At 42.8% G+C, this 19,710-nt stretch overlaps 1 protein-coding gene across 15 annotated transcripts in view; it reads left to right on the forward strand.

The window, feature by feature from the left end:
* MAST4 (microtubule associated serine/threonine kinase family member 4) overlaps window positions 1–19,710 on the forward strand; it is a 514,312-nt gene that overhangs the window by 479,008 nt on the left and 15,594 nt on the right. For 12 of the 15 annotated variants that reach the window (XM_074359140.1, XM_074359144.1, XM_074359149.1 and 9 more), the window contains 8 exons: window positions 1,415–1,516; window positions 6,877–6,999; window positions 7,307–7,419; window positions 9,180–9,307; window positions 10,207–10,442; window positions 14,787–14,987; window positions 17,278–17,507; window positions 18,115–18,237. In XM_074359140.1, coding sequence (XP_074215241.1) covers window positions 1,415–1,516; window positions 6,877–6,999; window positions 7,307–7,419; window positions 9,180–9,307; window positions 10,207–10,442; window positions 14,787–14,987; window positions 17,278–17,507; window positions 18,115–18,237 — 1,256 coding nt within the window. The remainder of the gene's footprint in view (window positions 1–1,414; window positions 1,517–6,876; window positions 7,000–7,306; window positions 7,420–9,179; window positions 9,308–10,206; window positions 10,443–14,786; window positions 14,988–17,277; window positions 17,508–18,114; window positions 18,238–19,710) is intronic. The other 3 variants (XM_074359156.1, XM_074359199.1, XM_074359201.1) reach the window with 1 other exon arrangement.

Consider the following 19,710-nt stretch of genomic DNA (forward strand, 5'->3'; position numbering starts at 1 on the left):
AAAAGTGTAATAAACCCTAAAACAAATGTCTACCAAATAATAAATAATGAGAATGGGGAGGAAGCAAATTTAATCCACAGATTGTTAATGATTTCATTGGTAGTTGTTACAGTGTAATGTTATTTCTTAACAGCTGTTCATCTTTCATCTAAATTCAATAACCTTTAGATGTTAACCTGCGAGCTGACCCTAACTATTGTTATGCAGCTTGTGGCAAAACTAAATGATAATTAAATAGGCTCTGTTACTACCCTACCTGCTGTTTTTGTAAATTTCCCCAAAGCAGAGATCAGAAAGGCCTCTCTTCCTCAAAGGTGGTCAGTCATCACTCACATCTTTATCACTCACCTCTGGTCCATTCTGGCCTGTGCTTACACGGTCCCACAGTGGACACACCGGGACAATTCCTTCTGGTATCAGGAGCCCCTTAATCACAGCGTTATTTTCCATTGTTGACTTTGCAAGCCAGGCATATTTGTAAACTTTAACACAGTAGATTTGTGAGTTGCCTGCAGTGTATAACCTTTTTATACAATATCTGAGCTGTTTATGGATTTATAAGTAGGCTGTTTTCTGATATACTGAGTCCTGAATGGCAAGAGGAATCAACTGTTTAATTAACACAAGCAGCAAATGCTGGCTTTGTTCTTGATGCCTTACGGCTCAGATGCATATTCATGTTTTATTTTCCAAATCAGATTTAAAGTGCAGCAGAGGAGCTAGAGGCAGGCACACAGAGACACAACTCATGTTTTTATTGCATTTCCATGCACACAAGCATACACACCTATCTTCAGGCAAACTCTTGTAGAATGTAGAGCACATTCTAATATTTATGACAGATTTTAAATACTCTCATTGCTACAATTCCTCTGGATTTTTTTTTTCTCCTTTAGTCTTAGCATTTTGACCTTTCCTTTGTCTCTGGAAATCATTACTTTTACAAAACTAATTTTTTGCTGCTTGGACCAGAAGAACTCTATGGCTGTGGCCAGATTCTCAATTGAGGATGGTAGTAGGAGAGAAAATTGGACTCTCGGATGATTCCTGGATGGAATGACCACCTAAAATGCAGGTGTTTAGCGTTTTTACTACATTGAGTCCTCTCAATACCTAGAGGACCAATTTGTAGTGAGCCAGTTCTGCCAAAGGAGAATGAACCCAAAAGGCAAGTGAGAGATCCCACTGCTCACTGAAATATTCTCTCTGAATGTGGAAAGCTCTGCTATTCATGTCTCATACAACAGGCCTAGGAATCAACTGAAGATCTTATTTAAATGCAGATTCTGATTCAGTAGGTCTGGGGTGGGGCCTGAAATTCTGCATCTAGCAAACTCCCTGGTGCTGTCCATGCTGCTGGGACCCGGACCACCATTTGAGCAATAAGAGTATAAACTACTTTTCTTCCTTCTAGATGAGATCAACTGGCCTGAAAAGGATGAGGCACCACCACCCGATGCCCAGGATCTGATCACCTTGCTTCTCAGGCAGAATCCGCTGGAGAGACTGGGAACAGGTTAGAGCACATGTTTTAATTTTGCTAAAATGCAAGAAATACTGTCTTTGTGGAGCACTCAGAGGGTTTTGTTTTTGTTCTGCTTTTTGCATGGGAAACATCTGTTGGTTGATGTAGAATGTGGCTACAATACATTATAGCAAAAATATTTTGAATTTTTTTTTTCTGATTCAGAGAAGTGTGTATACTAGGAGGGTTGGTGACTGTTGTTTGTCTCTGTGCTTTGCTCTTGTTTTTTGCAAAGAAGAAATTATTCTTAATTTATCTCGATAAATAAAATTTCTCTGAAAGAAAACCTCAAGGGCACACGTAAGTCTTCTGTCTTAAAAAGCATGACTCTTAAAACTTTGATACAGAGGATTAGAAATGTGGAAGATTTTTTATTGTTGTTGTTTCGGATTTTAAATGTGTGTGTGTGTGTGTGTGTGTGTGTGTGTGTGTGTGTGTGTGTGTGTGTGTGTAGACTGATTTGATCTAGCACGTTACTGTCTATAGGCTTTGAAACGGCTTATCAGTACTTGAACTAAGTCCTAGAAATGAGCGCCTCGGGTAGAGCTGTGCTTTCCCATCAAGGCGATCAGCGCTGTGGACCAAGGAAGAGGATTAAAAAACACTGACTTTCAAGATGAAAAAGATGGTAGATTTATTTCTTGCTGATTGTTTTTCCTGACTGTTCTGCTACTAGTCTTTTGTTTCTCACCAGTTCTTTTTCCTTTTCTTCCTTATATTCCAAATAGACAGACTTAAGAGATCCCAATAAAGCATTCTAGCCAACCCCAGTATATGAATTTATCTAGACGAGACTAAATATTAAATATAAACACACATTACGTATATACACATAATATACACACATGCACACTGTATCCATAATTGTCATCAGTGAAAATTGCCGTTGTTGGGTTGTTTACTCTAAACTGTTTCATTCTACCCCATTTGACTAGAAAGATCCGAAACTACTGGAAAGATAATTCTCTCACCTATTTTTTCTAAAACAAAAGTCATTTGCAGCAGCTCCAAATACATGTCTTATATTGTTCTCAACATTAGGCCACAGCTTCCCCAGTTGGAGGGCTCTGTTCTTGTTAAAGTATGGAATGCTGTGCTATTAGAGTTTATGATAATGCAGTAAAACCCGTGGGCCCAATTTTTGTTTTGTAAATATTGATTGAAATACAGAAATACTGTACATTCACATATCGTCTCTGGCTGCCTCCATGCTGCACTGGTGGAGTTGTGTAGTCATGACCAACTGCATGGCCTAAAATACTCTGGCTCTTTACAGAAAAACCTGAAGCATCCTGTATTAGAGGATGCAAGAAGTTTTTAAAATCAGGACTCGGGAAAATTGCTTCGAGTGGAGCTTTGTACTAGAGCACCATGTGCTTTTTCGCCTTTTTCGGTGGATGAGTGGGCCTTTAACTAGGAAAGGCAGTCCAAGGGAAGGTAATGGCCTAAGCTCTGGATAGTGGCCTGAGTTTAGATCCAGCCGTGTGACCATGAGCAGGTTATTTCCCTTTCTGCGTCTCACTTCCTCATCTGTAAAATGGAGCTGATAATAGTAGCACCGCAGCACAGGATTATTGTGAAGGTAAAGATGGTCAGCTCTGGCTCCGACAGCCAGGCGTGCCGCTGCTGCTGGTGCTGCCATGTTTATTTTCCTGCGTGTGTAACCTCCGGCTTTCCTCTTCGGACAGAGGAGACTTAGAAAGGGTGGTGGTGCCCCCACCTTTGAGCAGATGGAGCTCTTTCTGTTTCTTCCCACTTGATTTGGTTTTCCTTCTGTCTGAAGTGACTAGCACACTTGTTATTTCCCACCGTCTGTGACTTGCAGTCAGACTTGCTTTAGTTCAAGAGAGATGAGTAGCTGTCCGAGAAAAAGTGTTCGGGCTCTGTGTGGGGCAGAGTTTTGAGGAGTGATTTTGCTCACTGGAGTCAAAGAAGCAGTGAGAAACAGTGGCACTGTAAGACTGTCCTGCAACAATACAAATATCTGTTTATATATCCTCCCCAGCTGTCCCAACGTGCGGTCCTAAGGTGCGACTACAAGTGATATGTCAATACATCCCTTCTGAGTCCCAGTCAGAGTTCATGTGTCAGTTTGGAGAGTTTTCTCACTTAATATTCTGCCCATTTCCCCCCTCTGTGAATATGTGGACTCTTGATTCACTCAACAAGACAGGGCTGTGATGGTGGTCAGCACATCCAGGTTTATCTATTACATGCTGCAAGTTATCTCTGCACATTTCCTCCTTGACTGCTGCTTTCAGTCTTTTCAGGGTTTGACAGTTTGAGAAACAAATTTAGCAGAAGCTCAAAAGAGACATTTAAAAGACCCTGCCCCAGCTCTTAGCATTGTCACGGAATGCTTGGCAAACAGGCAGGTCCAACGTGACAGGTCCCAGTAGGGCCCGGAGAATGAGGCTATGAATCCCACAGGCCTGCCATGCTGCTTGCAATGGCAGCGTTTTGGATTTAATGCATATTTAGCGGGCGAAATAATGCACCGTGAAAATGTGCAAGTGCACATTTGCCCGAGAGACTAGAGAGGCTGAGAAAAGGAGTGTGAAGAACATAATGGATGTTTAAGAAACTTCTATGAAAGGAGAGAAAAATTCAAGGGGAAACATTAGTGCCAAAGCAACTTGCAATTTGGGAACTTGTTGTACTTGAACTTGACCTTTGAACCTGTAGTGCATTAAGTGGCAGCCAGGCTCATTGGACTTCAGAGCAGCTCACACGTGACTGACTCCCACCCACGAACCAGCTGGATGCTGAGTCCTTTGTTCTTTGCCCAGAGTCTCAGTTTCCTAATCTATGAAAATGAACACATTACATACCTGGTGGGATTATTGTGCAGACCCGTTCATGAAGGTATCTAGTACATAAACCTCGTATATAATAGGAGCTCAAGAAATAGTCACTTTCCTTTCCCTTCCCTTCCTGGTGAATTCTTCCAGTGAGAGCTGGCATTTGCAGGAGTTCCTGTGTCTGATGATTTGTATTTGGCTCATAAAGCCGTCATCTATGCTATATCAAAGTTTGGCCCAGAGGTAATTTTTCCCCAGTGTGTCCCTTTGATTCTTTCATTCCCCATCTTTCCAAAAGTGCGTGAGAAACAGGAGTGATAAGCAACTGCTTCTCAGTGGGGCACAAAGGCCAAAGGGTGAGAACTGTGAGCTGGGACAGCAGTGGGCTGTGACTCCTTGGGGAGGACCCATTTGTCATTCTTCACAGACATGGAGCGATGCTCTCACCAGTGAGGGTTCTGAAGGTTGGCAGGTCGGGGAGTGAAAACTCAGACCCTCTGGGTATGATCTGGAAGTGCCTTTTGAGCCTTTGAGTCTGGAGAACAGTGCTTTTCTGGGTAGAGTTCAGTGACCTGGCAGTGCCAGCTGTCATTTGGTGTGGCCCCATGAGTGGCAGCTGAAGTGACAGTCATCGTCACTCAGGTATAGTGTGAGGTATAGTGTGTGGTGGGCCACTACATAGAGCCTAACTCTTCGGACCTCAGTGTCGCTGGCACAGTGAGGAAATTGGATAGATAAATGTATAAGCCCTTCTAGCTCCTCCAGGAAAAGGTCACTAGAAGAAAATATGTTTGGGGCTGTTGGTTGGGGTGGACAAGAACCAGGATGCACGGAGGACCAGGGCTGGGCTGTGCAGAGGGTGCTCAGAAATTGGCTATTTGGCTCAGGTGCCCATGATGAGCAGTTGTGAATCCATTTGCAGGATGATACAGGAGAGGTGGCATGGTAGAATGCCTCCCTCTTGTGTGGCGGGTGGCACTGTGGCACTGAGGATGGACCTGGCTGTTTTTAGACCTCAGCCTCAGCCCTTCTAATCCTTACTCACTGGATGATCTTGGTCCAGTGTACTTTACTGATTATTTTTATTTTCCCCATCCAGAAATGAAGTTGATAATGCCTACTTTGTGGGGTACTTTCAATGGCTTATCTAAAGGAAGCAAGTCGGCTTTAGCATCTCGTGCTATGCTTGTCAAAGTTGGCCCTCAGGTCACAGCCACCAGCACTATTGCTGTTGGGATCACCGACAGGCTTGAGTATTGTGCTGTAAACATGGAGAAAGCCTGGGCTGGAATTCCACGTAAAGATTCTAATCAAACGCCTTGTAAAGAACCCATTCTCCCTTTTGAGGAATGATTTTCCCACCTTGCTTTTTTCTCTCCGTTCCACTATTTTCAGAACCCCGGGTTCCCCTGGCTGAGTTTGGAGCTCCCACAAGCCTTGTGCAGTGCCCCGGGGGACAGAACCACATCTTTGAACCATCCAGACGGCTCCCCTACCCCAAGACCCAAGCCCATTTTTCATTCAGCTTGCGTTTCTCTTCCTATTCCTTTTGAACCCCACTGAGGACAAGATGAGAAGCCTGGGTGACAACTGCATTAAAGAGGCATTTGCATCACACTTAGAGGGCTGTCGCCTGGTGGAGAGGGTGATTAGATGGCAGTACTAGTCTGGAGAGAAATCTCTCCTCCTGGTATTGTTTCAGGATTGATTCTTCCTCATCTCCTCCACCAACAGCATGTGTGTTGGCAGCAGGGCAGGTGTCTGATTCTCACTAGGATTTTATCATGTGTACATCTTCTTCTGTTTACATGGGAGATAGTACAGTATTTTGATGGGGTCTGCTCTTAAAAATCTCCCTTTAAAATCATGAACTGAATTAAAAAACATTATTTCACTGAATTGTGCTATCAGGCTCACTTGGCCAAAAGAAGCCTAAAACTTCGGGATTTTGATTGATTTTCATCACGTGCATTACACATTTTTCAAACAAGTTTGCCAGTTTCTTACTTAAGAATCTGTAATCCACAGAATCTGATTCCTACCCATGTTAACGAGGAATCCAATAAAATGGAATGGTAACCATTATATACTATTTAGGACAAATTTATCTTTATAAAAACTTTACCTCCCTAGGAAATATTGCTGTGAACACATTTTGCACCTTGTTAGAATTTCCTTGGGTTTGTCATGAGCAAGTCTACTTTGGGCCAGTGTGTGTCCATGTCCCCAGGTTCAGCATAACCTGATTTTAAGGGGCCACATCATTAACCTTTGAAAAATAGGGAAGTTGTGGAAAAATTAACAAAGAAAAACTGTGCCATAGCAACTGCTATTAGCAAAATCATACCTCCTGCTGATAAATTACGGGAAAATTTTTGGAGGTTTTGCTTGTAGGATGAAGAAGATCCATGATTTCTTTACTTCTCTCATGATAGAACTTTTTTGGGGGTAGGGTGGCGGGGAGATTGTTCTTAAAAACTGATGCTTACCTTTGCTTGGAGGATAATTTAACTTTTCCCTCTGTCCTTCCCTTCCGCTCCCTACCCCAAGGTGGTGCATATGAAGTCAAACAGCATCGATTCTTCCGTTCTTTAGACTGGAACAGTTTGCTGAGACAGAAGGCAGAATTCATTCCCCAGCTGGAATCCGAAGATGACACAAGTTATTTTGATAGTACGTGTATTATCTGACAGAAAACATTATTTGGCCTTTACTTTGTAGAAGATCAGTTCTACTTTTGTTTTGTTTTGCTTTGTTTGGAGGTACAGGGGATTGAACCCAAGACCTCGTGCATGCTAAGTACGCGTTCTACCACTGAGCTGTACCCTCCCCAGCTCTACTTTTAAAAGAAACTTCCAATCTTGAACCCACAAGTTCTGAAACATAATGTTGCTTTGATATAGAAACTCATAATTAAAATATCTAAATTAAAAGCTGAAATTCTGAGTAATTGGAACTGTTCCCAAACATTTCCCTGCAGCTCGATCAGAGAAGTACCATCATATGGAGACTGAGGAAGAAGATGATACAAATGACGAAGACTTTAATGTGGAAATAAGGCAGTTTTCCTCATGCTCACACAGGTTTTCAAAAGTAAGTGGACTGTGGTATAAACACAGAGGGTCTCTAGGAGAGTCTCTCACTGGGCTGATAGTTGGTGCCTTAAACAGCTGCACAGGATTATAAAAACCACCTATGGTGTGTGGGGGGTTGGGGTCTCCTATACTTAAATTTCCCTTTTGTTTGGGAAAAATGGCCTGACCCCATCATCTTGATAATCCAGAGTCCCTACCCCGTTGCGGGGGTCTGTTCCTCTGTTTCACTCTCCATAGATTGACATCTTTCTTCTTGGAGGCACAGACTAACACTCGTAGTCATTCTTCGGAATGCGTGATCCTTCCTGTGTGCTGATCTTGCCCTGCTGCCCTGGTCCAGCTCAGCGCCGGGCTGTGGAGGCATCCTCCCGTTTCTTTCATCTTATAATGAAGGATGTTGAGGTTATTGTGTGCAGAGCCCTCTCCTAGTATCCCACGGAATACAACACAAAGGAGAAGGCTCAGTCCCTGACATAAGCCCAGACACTTGGGAACAGTTGACCGTGGAATGAAAAAGCCTCATAACCAGTGATAGAAAACGTAAGTTGTATTAAAGAGGCAGTAAGAAGTCAAGCGAGAATTTTGGAAATGGTAGAAGATAAAATCGATGCTGGAGAAAGACACTTCTTAGCTGGTAGTGGTGAGAATTAAAAGACAAACAAAACAAAGACAACTGATAGTCCTGATGGGGTGGGGTCCTAGGGAAATGGAAATGAACCTAGAGGACACCCTGCCTTCCCTTTGCTATTTTCAGTAGCAATGTGTTTTCTGTTGCCATGGCATTTTGCATTGTTATCGTGCAGCTTTTCTATAGCATTGAATGTTTTAAAGTGTTCCGTACCTTTCTAAGTGACTACCCGGAGTGTACCTGCAAATTGGCCGCACTGCCCTCCCTTTTTATAGGAAGGACAAAGGGAGGTAGGGATTTCCCTGGAGGGGTTGTACAGGTCTGTCCCCAGAGCCAGGGCAGAAGCTTTGATAACACTGAGTGCGGGCTTTCCCAGTACCTGCTTCCCGGCCCATCAAAGCCAGCCACGAAGCTGTTCCTTCCCGCTGTCCCCTGTTCTTAAGTCTCCTTCCTCCCAATCCCTGTAGAGCGTAGGAGGTTTAAGGGCCATTCCCATGAAGCAACAGGTGGCTGGGTTGGGCAGTGATGAGTGCTTCCTGGGCAGGGCTCTAAGCTCCCTATTTTACCTTCCATCCCTTTCGGAAATCCCAGTACCAACCTATGCAGCCACCTGTCTGTATATGTGATTTATAAGCCAAACAAATACCTCTGACTTAACCAAATGTGTACTCTCCCCCTACACATCTTGAAAGAGGTAATTTATTATTCTCTTCACCCTCAGTTGCAATGCATTTTTCTCCTTCTCGCCTCTGACTGGTGGCCATTAAAATTTTTCCCTGTGATTTTCTTTTTCTGATTGACTTCATGGTTAAAAAGTAATCTAATGTGTGCATCGATCCCAGGCCCAGAAACCCCAGCGCATCTATGGATATTATTTGCAGATACAAAGTCCATAGTGAGATATGGCGAGTGGGTGATGCATTCATAGCTGCCCATGCCAAAGGAAAACAGTTAGACTTGAGAACTCTCCTCAGAATTCAAGTAAACAGTGTTGGAAAGTACCTCCTGAATACGTGGTCCCAATTCAAACTTGAGTCATACTCTCAGGTTTTCCTCCCAGGATTTTTTTTTTTTTTTCTGTCAAACCGTTCCAAGAAGATATTAATCAGCACTGACTTCTTGCCTTGCAGGTTTTCAGCAGTATAGATCAGGTGACTCAGAATTCAGGAGAAGAGAAGGAAGATCCCGGAGACAAAACCAAAAGCACGACTTTGCCATCCACGGAAATGTTAAGCTGGAGTTCAGAGTATTCTGAAATGTATGTGAAATGCCTGTTAAGAAGTACGATATGCAGCAGCTACCAGAGCAGTGGTTCTTAAACGTGGGTGTGCATCCGGGTCACCTGGAGGGCCTGTACCAGCAGAGCGCGGGGCCCATTCCCTGAGTCTCTGACCCAGGAGATCTGGGATGCAGGCTAAGAAGGTGCATTTCTAACAGGTTCCCAGGAGATGCTGATGCTGCCAGTCTGGGTACCACACTTTAAGAATCACTGCCCTCAATGTGTCTTGGTTCGGCTCTCTCAGTTCCATTTTTACCTGGTTTCTTTCTTCCCAAATTCACCTTGAACACAGTTTCCTAGTATGTATAGATTAATGACTTTGTTTTTTTGTTTGTTTGTTTTTGTGGGTTTTTTAAAATATAAAAAATAATCTACATTTTCTTCCCACAGCTTTCACCCAAGCTGATCCAACCTTTAGTCTTTAAAGTAGGAAGGAGAGGAGCAAGTTTTTCCTCATTTTCTGCCATTATTCTAAACAGGAGTTTCTCTCCAAAAGAGATCTTAGGATTTTAAGTGAAGGCTAGATGAAAGGCTTTTAGAAATGTCATGAAGGAAGTGAAGTTACTGAGTTTGCTTTAAGCATAGAAGCCCTAAACCTATGTATTTCATTTAAAGGGGTTTATACAGCTGCAGTAAGTTAGCTCCAAAAGTGATTTTGCCGAAATATCTTTAACACTACAGATCAAAGAGAAATAAACAATAAAAAGCAGGTGACTTAGAAAGAGTTGAGCATAAGAAATTTCAAAACTCAAGATCCTATCTTAAGCTACTACTCCAAAAACTCCCCTTAGAGATCCCAGTAACTAGAGGAGCTTCTCCTTTATCTGTGTCTTGAGGAAGAGAAGACAATGCCTGAGATGTTTTTGGTTTTTATTAAGGCAACAGCTATCCACATCCAATTCTTCGGATACTGAAAGCAACAGACATAAACTTGGGTCTGGCCTGCTTCCCAAACTGGCTATTTCAGCAGAGGCAGAACAAGAAGAGGCTGCTCCCCACCCCAGAGAGCTGCATGAACAGCCAGAAAAGCCAGCCCTCCCTCCTGCGGAGGGTGGTCAGGAGGAGCCCGAGGTCACCACCCCCGCCAGCACCATCAGCAGCTCCACCCTGTCAGGTAAGCCCCTGAGCGTGGCGCCTGCCATCCAGGCATCACCCAGCACATTGAGAGGGGACTGCTGGTGCCCGGAGACCCAGCCAGGCAGTGATGATGGCGTTTTGTGCTACTCCACTCCCTCCGCGGCCCCACTTCTTAGGCTTGGGTGATGAGCTCCTCAGAACTGAGATCAGATGTCCCAGACCACTCCACAGTGTCTGGCCATACATCAGATCATTCTTGTTTCATCTGAAGCCTTCACTTCTGCAGCTGGTTTTCGATGGGTCCTTTGACGGCCATTAGGGAAGCACGTTCTCTGTCATGGGTGCAAAGGCATGTCTTGTGGCACTGCTTCTGGCTCAAAGTTTGTAAGCAAGTGTATCAGTCACATGGTCAAAATTACCCTCCATTGTGTCTTAAAGCATCACCCATAAGGTACAGTGTAAGCTAGTGTACCCTGTAGTGTTGGAGCAGGTGGTTATTTCTTTGAAGGAGTTGGTTTTTGTTAGGGACCATGCCGTACCCCATACCTGTAGCGTTTCCAAACTAGACCCTCATCAGTGCAGCAGGATGCTCATGCTGTGAGGTTCGCAGTGGCCTTCCATGCATCTAAGACGGAGAAGGGAGAGGGGAGTCAGAAATGCTAAACACCGCATCTTAGGTGCCTGTGCAACAACTCCACTGTACACAGGTTACCTTTGCAGCCTCTGGGTAACTGGCGCAGACTCTGCTGAGATATCTTTGGCTGTATGGGAGGCAGACCAGGGGCCTGGACTTTCCCTATGAGAGCATTGTATGATGTCACTTTTGTGTGAAGTAAGCCTTCCTGAGAACAAGAACAGTGTCTTCACAGGCTTAATGAATCATGAATACTTGCTGGTCCTTAATCATAGAGGGGTCCTCATTAGATGATCAAACTTGCACTTCCCCCAGAGCAAGTCCTGGAAGTGCATTTAAAATATTACTTGGTTTGTAAAAATTTCATGCACAGCATATCCTTCTGTAGAGCAATGTGTATTTATGCTCCTAAAAAACAAAACATGGATATGGCTTAAGGTTGCTGTAATAAATGTTTTCATTAAGCCACATCCAGCATGCTATATTGATAACCATGAATGAGTCCAAGATTTTTTGTGAACATGTCTTTAACTAACTGAATATTCATAGTGTAATTGTTTTGTTTTGTTTTGTTTTGAGTCATTTCAAGAAAACAAATTTTACAGGCTGGATTTATTTCAGCCTCACTGAGAAGTTTGGTTCTGTGGAGCTTCACATGGGCTTATCACTGATCGTGGGGAAAAATGATTTTGTGTTTTTTCCTTCTCTCTTTTCACCTCTATTCTGTTTCCACGTAGAATAATTCCACTTGTCTTAACTCTGTAGAGCCAAGAGAATAGCAATGAGGAAGTAGTGTGGTGGGGAGGGTATAGCTCAGTGGTAGAGCACATGCTTAGCATGCAGGAGGTCCTGGGATCAATCCCCAGTACCGCATTAAAAAATAGCAATAATAATGCGCTGTAATGGAAAACAACCTAAAATATATATATGTGTGTATATATACATATAACTGAGTTGCTTTGCTGTACACCTGGAACTAACATTGTAAATTGACTACACTTTGATAAAAAGTAAGAATTTTTTAATAACAGTAATAATAAATAAATAATAAATAAATAAAATAAACCTAATTAGGTCTCCCCTTCAAAAAATAAATGATAAATATTATATTTTTTTAAAAAGTAGTGGAGAAACAAGCTAGTATTCTAAGATTCCTAACCATTTTTAGTTCATCTTGGTAATCAAATCAAATGTAGATAAGTCACATATTTTATATTCCTAAGTTCTCATCTGTTTCTTAGTTTATTATTTACTCTGAATGTAGTTGCCTCCCTTTGGAATACAGTCTTAATGGAGTGAATTCTTTAGGCTCTCCCGGTCTCTTTAGCTTACTAACTACCAGAAATGTAGGAGGTGGAGGGAGGAGAATGGTGTCTAAGCGTTGGATTACTTTTATAATTTAAAAAATTATTTAAAAAAGCTCTCTATGCCCTGCCATGCATTTTGATTAATAGATTCAAACCACCTTTCTCTGTTTCTCCCCCGTACACACACTAAAAATAATCAAAGACCTTGGGGGCTGTTCACAATAGAGAGATGCGCTGATTTGCTCATAGCCAAGGGTAGTTAGGGAATCTGAAAACCGTGACTGTAGTAAAATTAAATTTGATTAGATTTGTTGATTTTTATATTGCTCCACCATCAAAAAGAAGGAACCCTTGACATTTACAGAACATTAAGGTGACATTATCCACCATTGGCAGAAAAGAAACACACGCTTGTATACAGTGCTATGAAATGAGATGGCGGGACGAGACGGAGGGGTGATGACAGAGAATGCTGTATGTTCACACTCTGGCATTTAGGGAAGTGCTGCTTTATACCTGTTTCTTTTTTCATGACTATGTTGTATTTGAAGCAGTGAGAAGTCAAAGTATCTCAGTTTTAGGTGTAGTGCTCTAATGCATCCAATAAATTATTTGTTGTAAAGAGATTCAGCTTTTCATTTTATACTTGTCAGTGAGCCCATCCAAACCAAATTAGAATGAGAAGGGAATGTGTAACTCACCTCAAAGTAAGCTTAAAGTTTTTCAGATGAGGTTTTCTTTTTTTTTTTCTTTTTTTTTTTCTTTTTTTTGGATTTGTGAAGCAGTTTTTGTCAAGACCTTCAGCAGTTGATTTCTTTATTTAGAGTGAATGGAATAGATACACTGTGAAGGGGGATTGAGTTTGGGATATAGAAGAGGAAAGATGGTTGCTATTTGTCTTAAGATTGTCTTCCTTTGTAGGTCAGGTGAGTGTCCCATGAAGTCTCTGAATCTTCTCTTGTACCTGCAGCACAGTGGGTGACCTTGAGCCGTGCTATTCCCACGCCCACTGTCCCAAGTCCTAGGCTTCCCTTAGCTTAGACCCCACGTTGGGGTCTGTGCCACTGCTGTAAACTAGGACCAAACTTCAGCTGTGCAGTCGAGTGATGTGTATATGGCAGTGTAACAGAAGTGTAAAATCTAATTAAGCCTCTTTCCTAGGCAAAGAATGTCACATGGTCAGCACTTTAAAATGTGCTGGCTGGTCTTTCAAAGGATCATTCATAATGGTATTGAATTCACTGGGTGGATTGTGTATCTTAACGTGATGATAGTGTTGATTTTTAAAGCAAAAAGGCTTATAATGTAGCATTTAGAAGGAAAAGGGAGATAAGCATTGTTTTTTCTGGACAAAGGTGTATTATCACTGGTTAAAAAAAAAGGAAAGGAAAAAAAAAACCTCAGAAAACTGATAGCTTGTGAGAGAAAGAATGGGAGAAACCAAAAGGGATGGTCTTTTGACTTTTCTCTGGGAAATTCTTCATGTCGCTTCTGCTCAGGAAGTTTCTTTACTCTTGGCATGTGCGATTACCAGACTGGTGTCAGTGATTTTCCTTTTCTGCACCCTTCTGCATGATTATATATTCTCTAACGTTTCTCTGCTGAAGGAAGTCCTAATTTTTTAACTTAAAAAAACCCTCCAGTTTATATTAAGGGTTAATAAAATTAAAAATAAAGAAGATGTGATGGCTGGCTTACAGAGGGTTGGATCTTCTCACTGACCCCAGAACTTCAGACCACATCAGCCTGTGGCACTGTCCAGTTAAAAGCCAAGAAGGTGTAGCAAGACATTGGGTAAGGTAGTGAGGCAACCCCTTTGTCTCGCCGTGAAATGTACAAGGAGCTTAGAGTGGAAGGAGGCATCGCGTGGGGGAAGTCAAAGGTGACACTTGAGCCCGTAAGTGACTTACGGAGCTTAGTGTGAAGTGTGCCCTAGAAAAATAGTAGGAGAAGACACAGACCTAAGTCCCCAGGAAGTGATTAAACGATGTCCACATAGCAAATGATGCTAATGATGATCATCAGTATCACAGGATAATTATAGTATACGGCGGGTGGTCGTGCAGTTCATAAGGTGATGTTTGGTTCATAGCCTTTCATGGTGGGGTCAGGGAAAAGAGTTGTCTCTACTAGGGTCATAAAATTCAGTTCTAAGAAGTAATTATTCTAGTTAAATGGAGTTGTTGGTGGAGAATTATCAGACTTGTGTACCAGGAGAGTGAAATTGGAATGGACAGCCTCTGTCGTCCTTCCTCCTCCACATCCCCTTTCTCAAACCCATCACGTGTTTTTCATGTTTGCCAGACACCGTGTGGACTCGCGAACCACATGGTTGTCTGTTTCCCAGTGTTTGTCCTTCCTTTTCTCTCTCTCTTCCCCTCTCCCTGCCTCTCCTGTCCCAAATTTTCCTGAACGTGTTTATCCCTTCTTCTTTGCACAGTTGGCAGTTTTTCAGAGCACTTGGATCAGATAAATGGACGAAGCGAGTGTGTGGACAGTACAGATAATTCCTCAAAGCCCTCCGGTGAACCCGCTTCTCACATGGCTCGGCCGCGATTAGAAAGCACAGAGAAAAGGAAAATCTCGGGGAAAGTCACAAAGTCCCTTTCTGCCAGTGCTCTGTCCCTCATGATCCCAGGAGGTAGAGAGACATCGACTCGCATGAAATTGTGTGATTTGTGCATGTGCTCACCCTGCCCCCGGTTTGGAATGCTGACTGAGATGCAGGGTTGCTTGAAGCAGTAGCGGGTGGTGTCCTGGCACAGCCCTCCTGAGTGTCTCCCTCCCGACCGCCCAGAAGGCACACATGGCTTATTCCTTCTCCTCTTTCTGCAGCAGGAGAGGAGGCAGGCTCCCTTCCCACAAAGGCTTATTTCTTTTATTTGTTTTCTTTCCTTTTCTTTTCTGCCTCCCTACCCCAAGTTAAGTGATAAATTTCCCTCCTCTGAATGATTTTTCCTCCTAACACCATACATGATTTATATCCTTTACAGAGCTGTTTACAGCATCTCTGTTGGAAAACTAAGTATAGTTTTTCTCATCTGGCTAATGAAGAAATAGACACAGAGAACGCAAGGTTTTCACTTCTGGGGCTGTAGAGTTACACACAGCACTGAAATGATACGTTTTGCCAGCCCTGTCTGTGGGGTTACGCTTCCTCCTACTGGTAGTCAGATCACTTCCTGCCTGGTGTTAAAAAATGAGGCTTAATTATGGTTTTGTTGAGTTGCAGGATTTTCCCACAACCTGGTTGTGCCCCTGCTAATCACTGAGTCTGTAGTGACTCCCCTGGCCCTGGCGGCTGGGACCTATCCCTCAAATGACAATGAGAGATTGGAAGTGGCGACAGAAGAATATTGCAGATTTGGAAGGAAACAGACCATGTATAAAAGGGATTGTTTACATTTTTAAAATTTTTCAAATTTGTGCAGAAAGAAATCGGGTGTACGAAAAGGCTCCCTTGCGGGTGGTGCTCACTGTAGCACATTGCTTTCTGGGAGCTGCCCACTTAGCACCATAAAGCAAACACCTGTCTCCGTAGTTTGAATGACTATTCATAACCAGAAGGCAGTGGCCCCAGTGCTGCTGCAGCAGGGAAGGTAAGTGGGGTGTGGTCGGCCCACTCTGAGCACTGGTGAGGATGCTCAGCCCTTGATGGGCACAGGGCAGTTCTTCAGTCTGGGGAGACGAGGGAAAACGGCCTGAGGTAAGGGTCAGGGGCCTGGCTTTTTAGCAGTTTGGATCTGTGTAACCACTCTGTCCTCTTGCTGTTTGCATGTCGTGAAAGTCCCTGCCCACCAGTGTGTGTCTGTTCACCTGGCCTTCTGATGAGACAGAAGGTAGCCAGCAAAAGAGCACCAAGGTGCCATGTGAAGTCAGAGAGTGAAGCACCTGGTCCGTTTCCCTAGTTGTTCTCCTCTGGACAGACACGAGAACTGGAGCCAACAGCAGTCTGGGTACACTGAGCTCCCTGTGCCCACCATGTTCCTCTCCACACCCTGGGAGTCTTCAGTAGGGCCACCCTTGGCCGCCTGGCCCTGACCAAGTTCTTGTTTAACTTGCAGCATCTTTTGTAGATTCTCTTTTTCTCAGACACACACAGACACACACACATAATTTCACTTGGCCAGTTAAGATCTGTTTAGATTCATATGGGTAGAAGAGTGATAAGAACTCAAAAACAAAAGCATGTTTGCTTATAAAACAAGGAAAACAGAGTAGAATTGGTGCTGAAGAGTATGAACTGAGTTTTTCTTAAAATTTCTCTATCCCCCCGCAGATCCTCTCAGAAACCTTGCTAGATGTACAGGTAATATAGGAAGAGAATCAGTTCCAGTCATAGTCGTGAGTAGTGATTCTTTTCTAGAGAAGCTGACGTGGCTGTGTTTTCTTGATGAAAGTTATTTCATCAGTGTTAGTTCAATAATATAAAAGGCAGAAGTAAACTGATGAACTGCTTTCCCAGCCATGTGTGTTTGAGAAGGACCACATTAAATGTGTTTAGGGCAAGATTTGTAGCCTGAGTGTCTTTTCCTGTCCATACCGCCTCCTCTGCGTGAGGCTGTACTTGAAATTCGTGCATCTATGATTTATTTCTTTAATTAAAAGAAAATGTATTTTAAAAAATCACAGCCAGTAGTGACACTTTGTATTGTTTCTTACTTAGTGTAAAGAACTAAGGAATTAAAACTTTAGATTATTACTTTAAAAGTTAGTTTAAAAAGAGACACTTCTGAAATTTCCTTGACAGGCTTGTGTTCTGAAATCCATGCTAGCTACCAATATACATCTTTCTATATTATTTCTTCTTTATTAGAAGCAAATGGATTTGTTTTGTGGTTGTGCTGCCAAGCTGGTCAGGGCTCCGTGGTTAAGGGCTGGCTGTACGGAGTGTGTGTGATCAGCTTTGATGACTGGCTTCTTTGTTGCAGACATGTTTGCTGTTTCTCCACTGGGGAGTCCAATGTCCCCCCATTCCCTGTCCTCGGACCCTTCTTCTTCACGGGATTCCTCTCCCAGCCGAGATTCCTCAGGAGCTTCTGCCAGTCCACATCAGCCCATTGTGATCCACAGTTCAGGGAAGAACTATGGTTTCACCATCCGAGCCATCCGGGTGTATGTGGGAGACAGTGACATCTACACAGTGCACCATATTGTTTGGGTAAGACCCATGGTCTCTCTGCCTTGTTAGTTTCATTCCCAGCCAAACCAGAGAATGAATACGTTAACGTAACTGAGGTGTAGTTAACAGCAAATTTTTTTTCTGTGAAGCTGGCATTTGGGACCTGTTGCCCTTTATCTATGTGGTGGAGGTGAATTTAGCAAAAATGAATTCTTTCTCATAATTCTGTTAGTCTTCATATATGATTATCCACTTTGCATACCAAGCTAGTAGAAATAGTCAAAGGTAGTCTTATTTCTATCCTTCTTTCATTCTTCTTTTCTTGAATTTTTTTCCCTTTCTTTAAAAAAAAAATATATATGTGTGTGTGTGTGTGTATGTATATATGTATACACACACACATATATACACACACATACATATACATATATACATTCTCAAATCATCTGAAATTTTTTAAGGGACCATAGGAATTATCCTATTTTAGAATGATGACAGAAAAGGAATAGTAACCATGTCTTACTGATTTCCTCTTAGGAGCTCAGGATCGTTTGCTGATTAACTCAGAATACTCTGCCACAAGAAACAGCAGGTGTTAGGATTTTCATTTGTTTGCTTACAAATATATCCTCCTTTTGAACTTTAGAACGTAGAAGAAGGAAGTCCAGCTTGCCAGGCGGGACTGAAGGCTGGGGATCTGATCACACACATCAATGGAGAACCAGTGCACGGACTTGTCCACACAGAAGTTATCGAGCTCCTGCTAAAGGTATTGTCTTTTTTGTGTCATGGCCATCCAGATGAAGCAGGTAGCCAGAAGGAACTAGCACTAAGAGTTCTTTACTCCAAGTCCTAGAGTCCTTCTGTACAGCAAATTCACACCCACCCAGTCTCATTCCTGAGAAAGGATTCAGTAGTCTCAGGTTTTATGTAAAGGCAAAAATAACATGAATTCTTTGGTTTTATAGCATGGAAAAACACATTTGGGTAGCTGCATAATCACTTCCTAATTTAATTTTACTTCTTACCCTAAATTACAAATAGTAAATGTTCTCATAGAAAACATCTGTTTGGAAAACATCTATCCTAAAGGCGATTTTCTTCAGCTACATTTCGTAGGTTTTATTCTATATAGCAGAAGACAAAGTGGTATTAAACTGTGAGGTAAGATCTGAAGGTTGCGTCTGAGAGCTGGATTTCCTTTGAAAGTTAGAGCTGTGAGTACATAACATACACTGTAAGTGATAGAAATAGATGGTCATGGAAGAAGGGGTTCTGGAAATCATTCGGCCTTTCCCCTCTTGTACAAATGAATTTGAACATAGACCAGTTTCTACATGGAGTGTAAGCTGACTCAAGACAGTGGAGTGAGACAATCACAAGAAGCATGAGCATGGTGGAGACTATCTCCAGTGACCCTCTCTGTTTGGTTGAGTTATTTGCTTTGCCACCTGCTGACTGCGGAATATATAAGTTATAGCTCCAAATATGGATCTGGTTAAAACAAAGACACATTTGAGTTTGATTTTAAGTTTTTTTCAAGAAAAGAAGACTATCTCTGATCAAAAATACAGTCTTTAATTGTAAGATTATTTTACAAGTCAGTGGATTTAAGGATGACCTCCTGCTGTGTGAGCACCAGGAGGGGCTTGAAGGGGGCAGGCCGTCAGAGAGATGTGAGCCATCACTCCAGATAATCTGCAGCCTGTGAGAGAGAAAACTTTAACAGATATGTCATTTGAACAGAGTACATTCAGACTGTTTCTAGAACACTTGCTCTGAGGCAGGTACCCTGGTAGATGTTGGTAACATGGGAGTCATAGTCAGGTCCTTGCCCTCGAGAAGGAGGGGGGCTGTAGGAGAGACATGCAAGCAGATAAAGTGCAGCTTGATGAGCCAGTGCTGGCGGCGCGGAGGGATGCCATCCTTTTGGGGAGAACATTCTGTGACTGGGGAGAGGCAGCACAGAGAAGTGACACTGAACTAGAACTTGAAAGAAAATTAGAAACTTGGAAAGTACTGCAGGGAGGTGATGACTTTTCCTCCTTCTCTCATCCCCCAGCCAACACAGGCATGTTCTTCAAAAGATTCAGGATCTGGTCTTGGTTCTGGAAGTAGTAATAGCGTGCACATTCAAAGGTCTGTTCTGAAGTGGCAGATTGGAGGAAAGTCATTGCCATTAGTCACTTCACAGCATTAATGAAATTTTGATCTTGGCCTCAGGCCCCATGGAAGCTGGGGC

Source organism: Camelus bactrianus, chromosome 3, assembly GCF_048773025.1.
Source record: "Camelus bactrianus isolate YW-2024 breed Bactrian camel chromosome 3, ASM4877302v1, whole genome shotgun sequence".
Lineage (NCBI taxonomy): Eukaryota > Metazoa > Chordata > Mammalia > Artiodactyla > Camelidae > Camelus > Camelus bactrianus.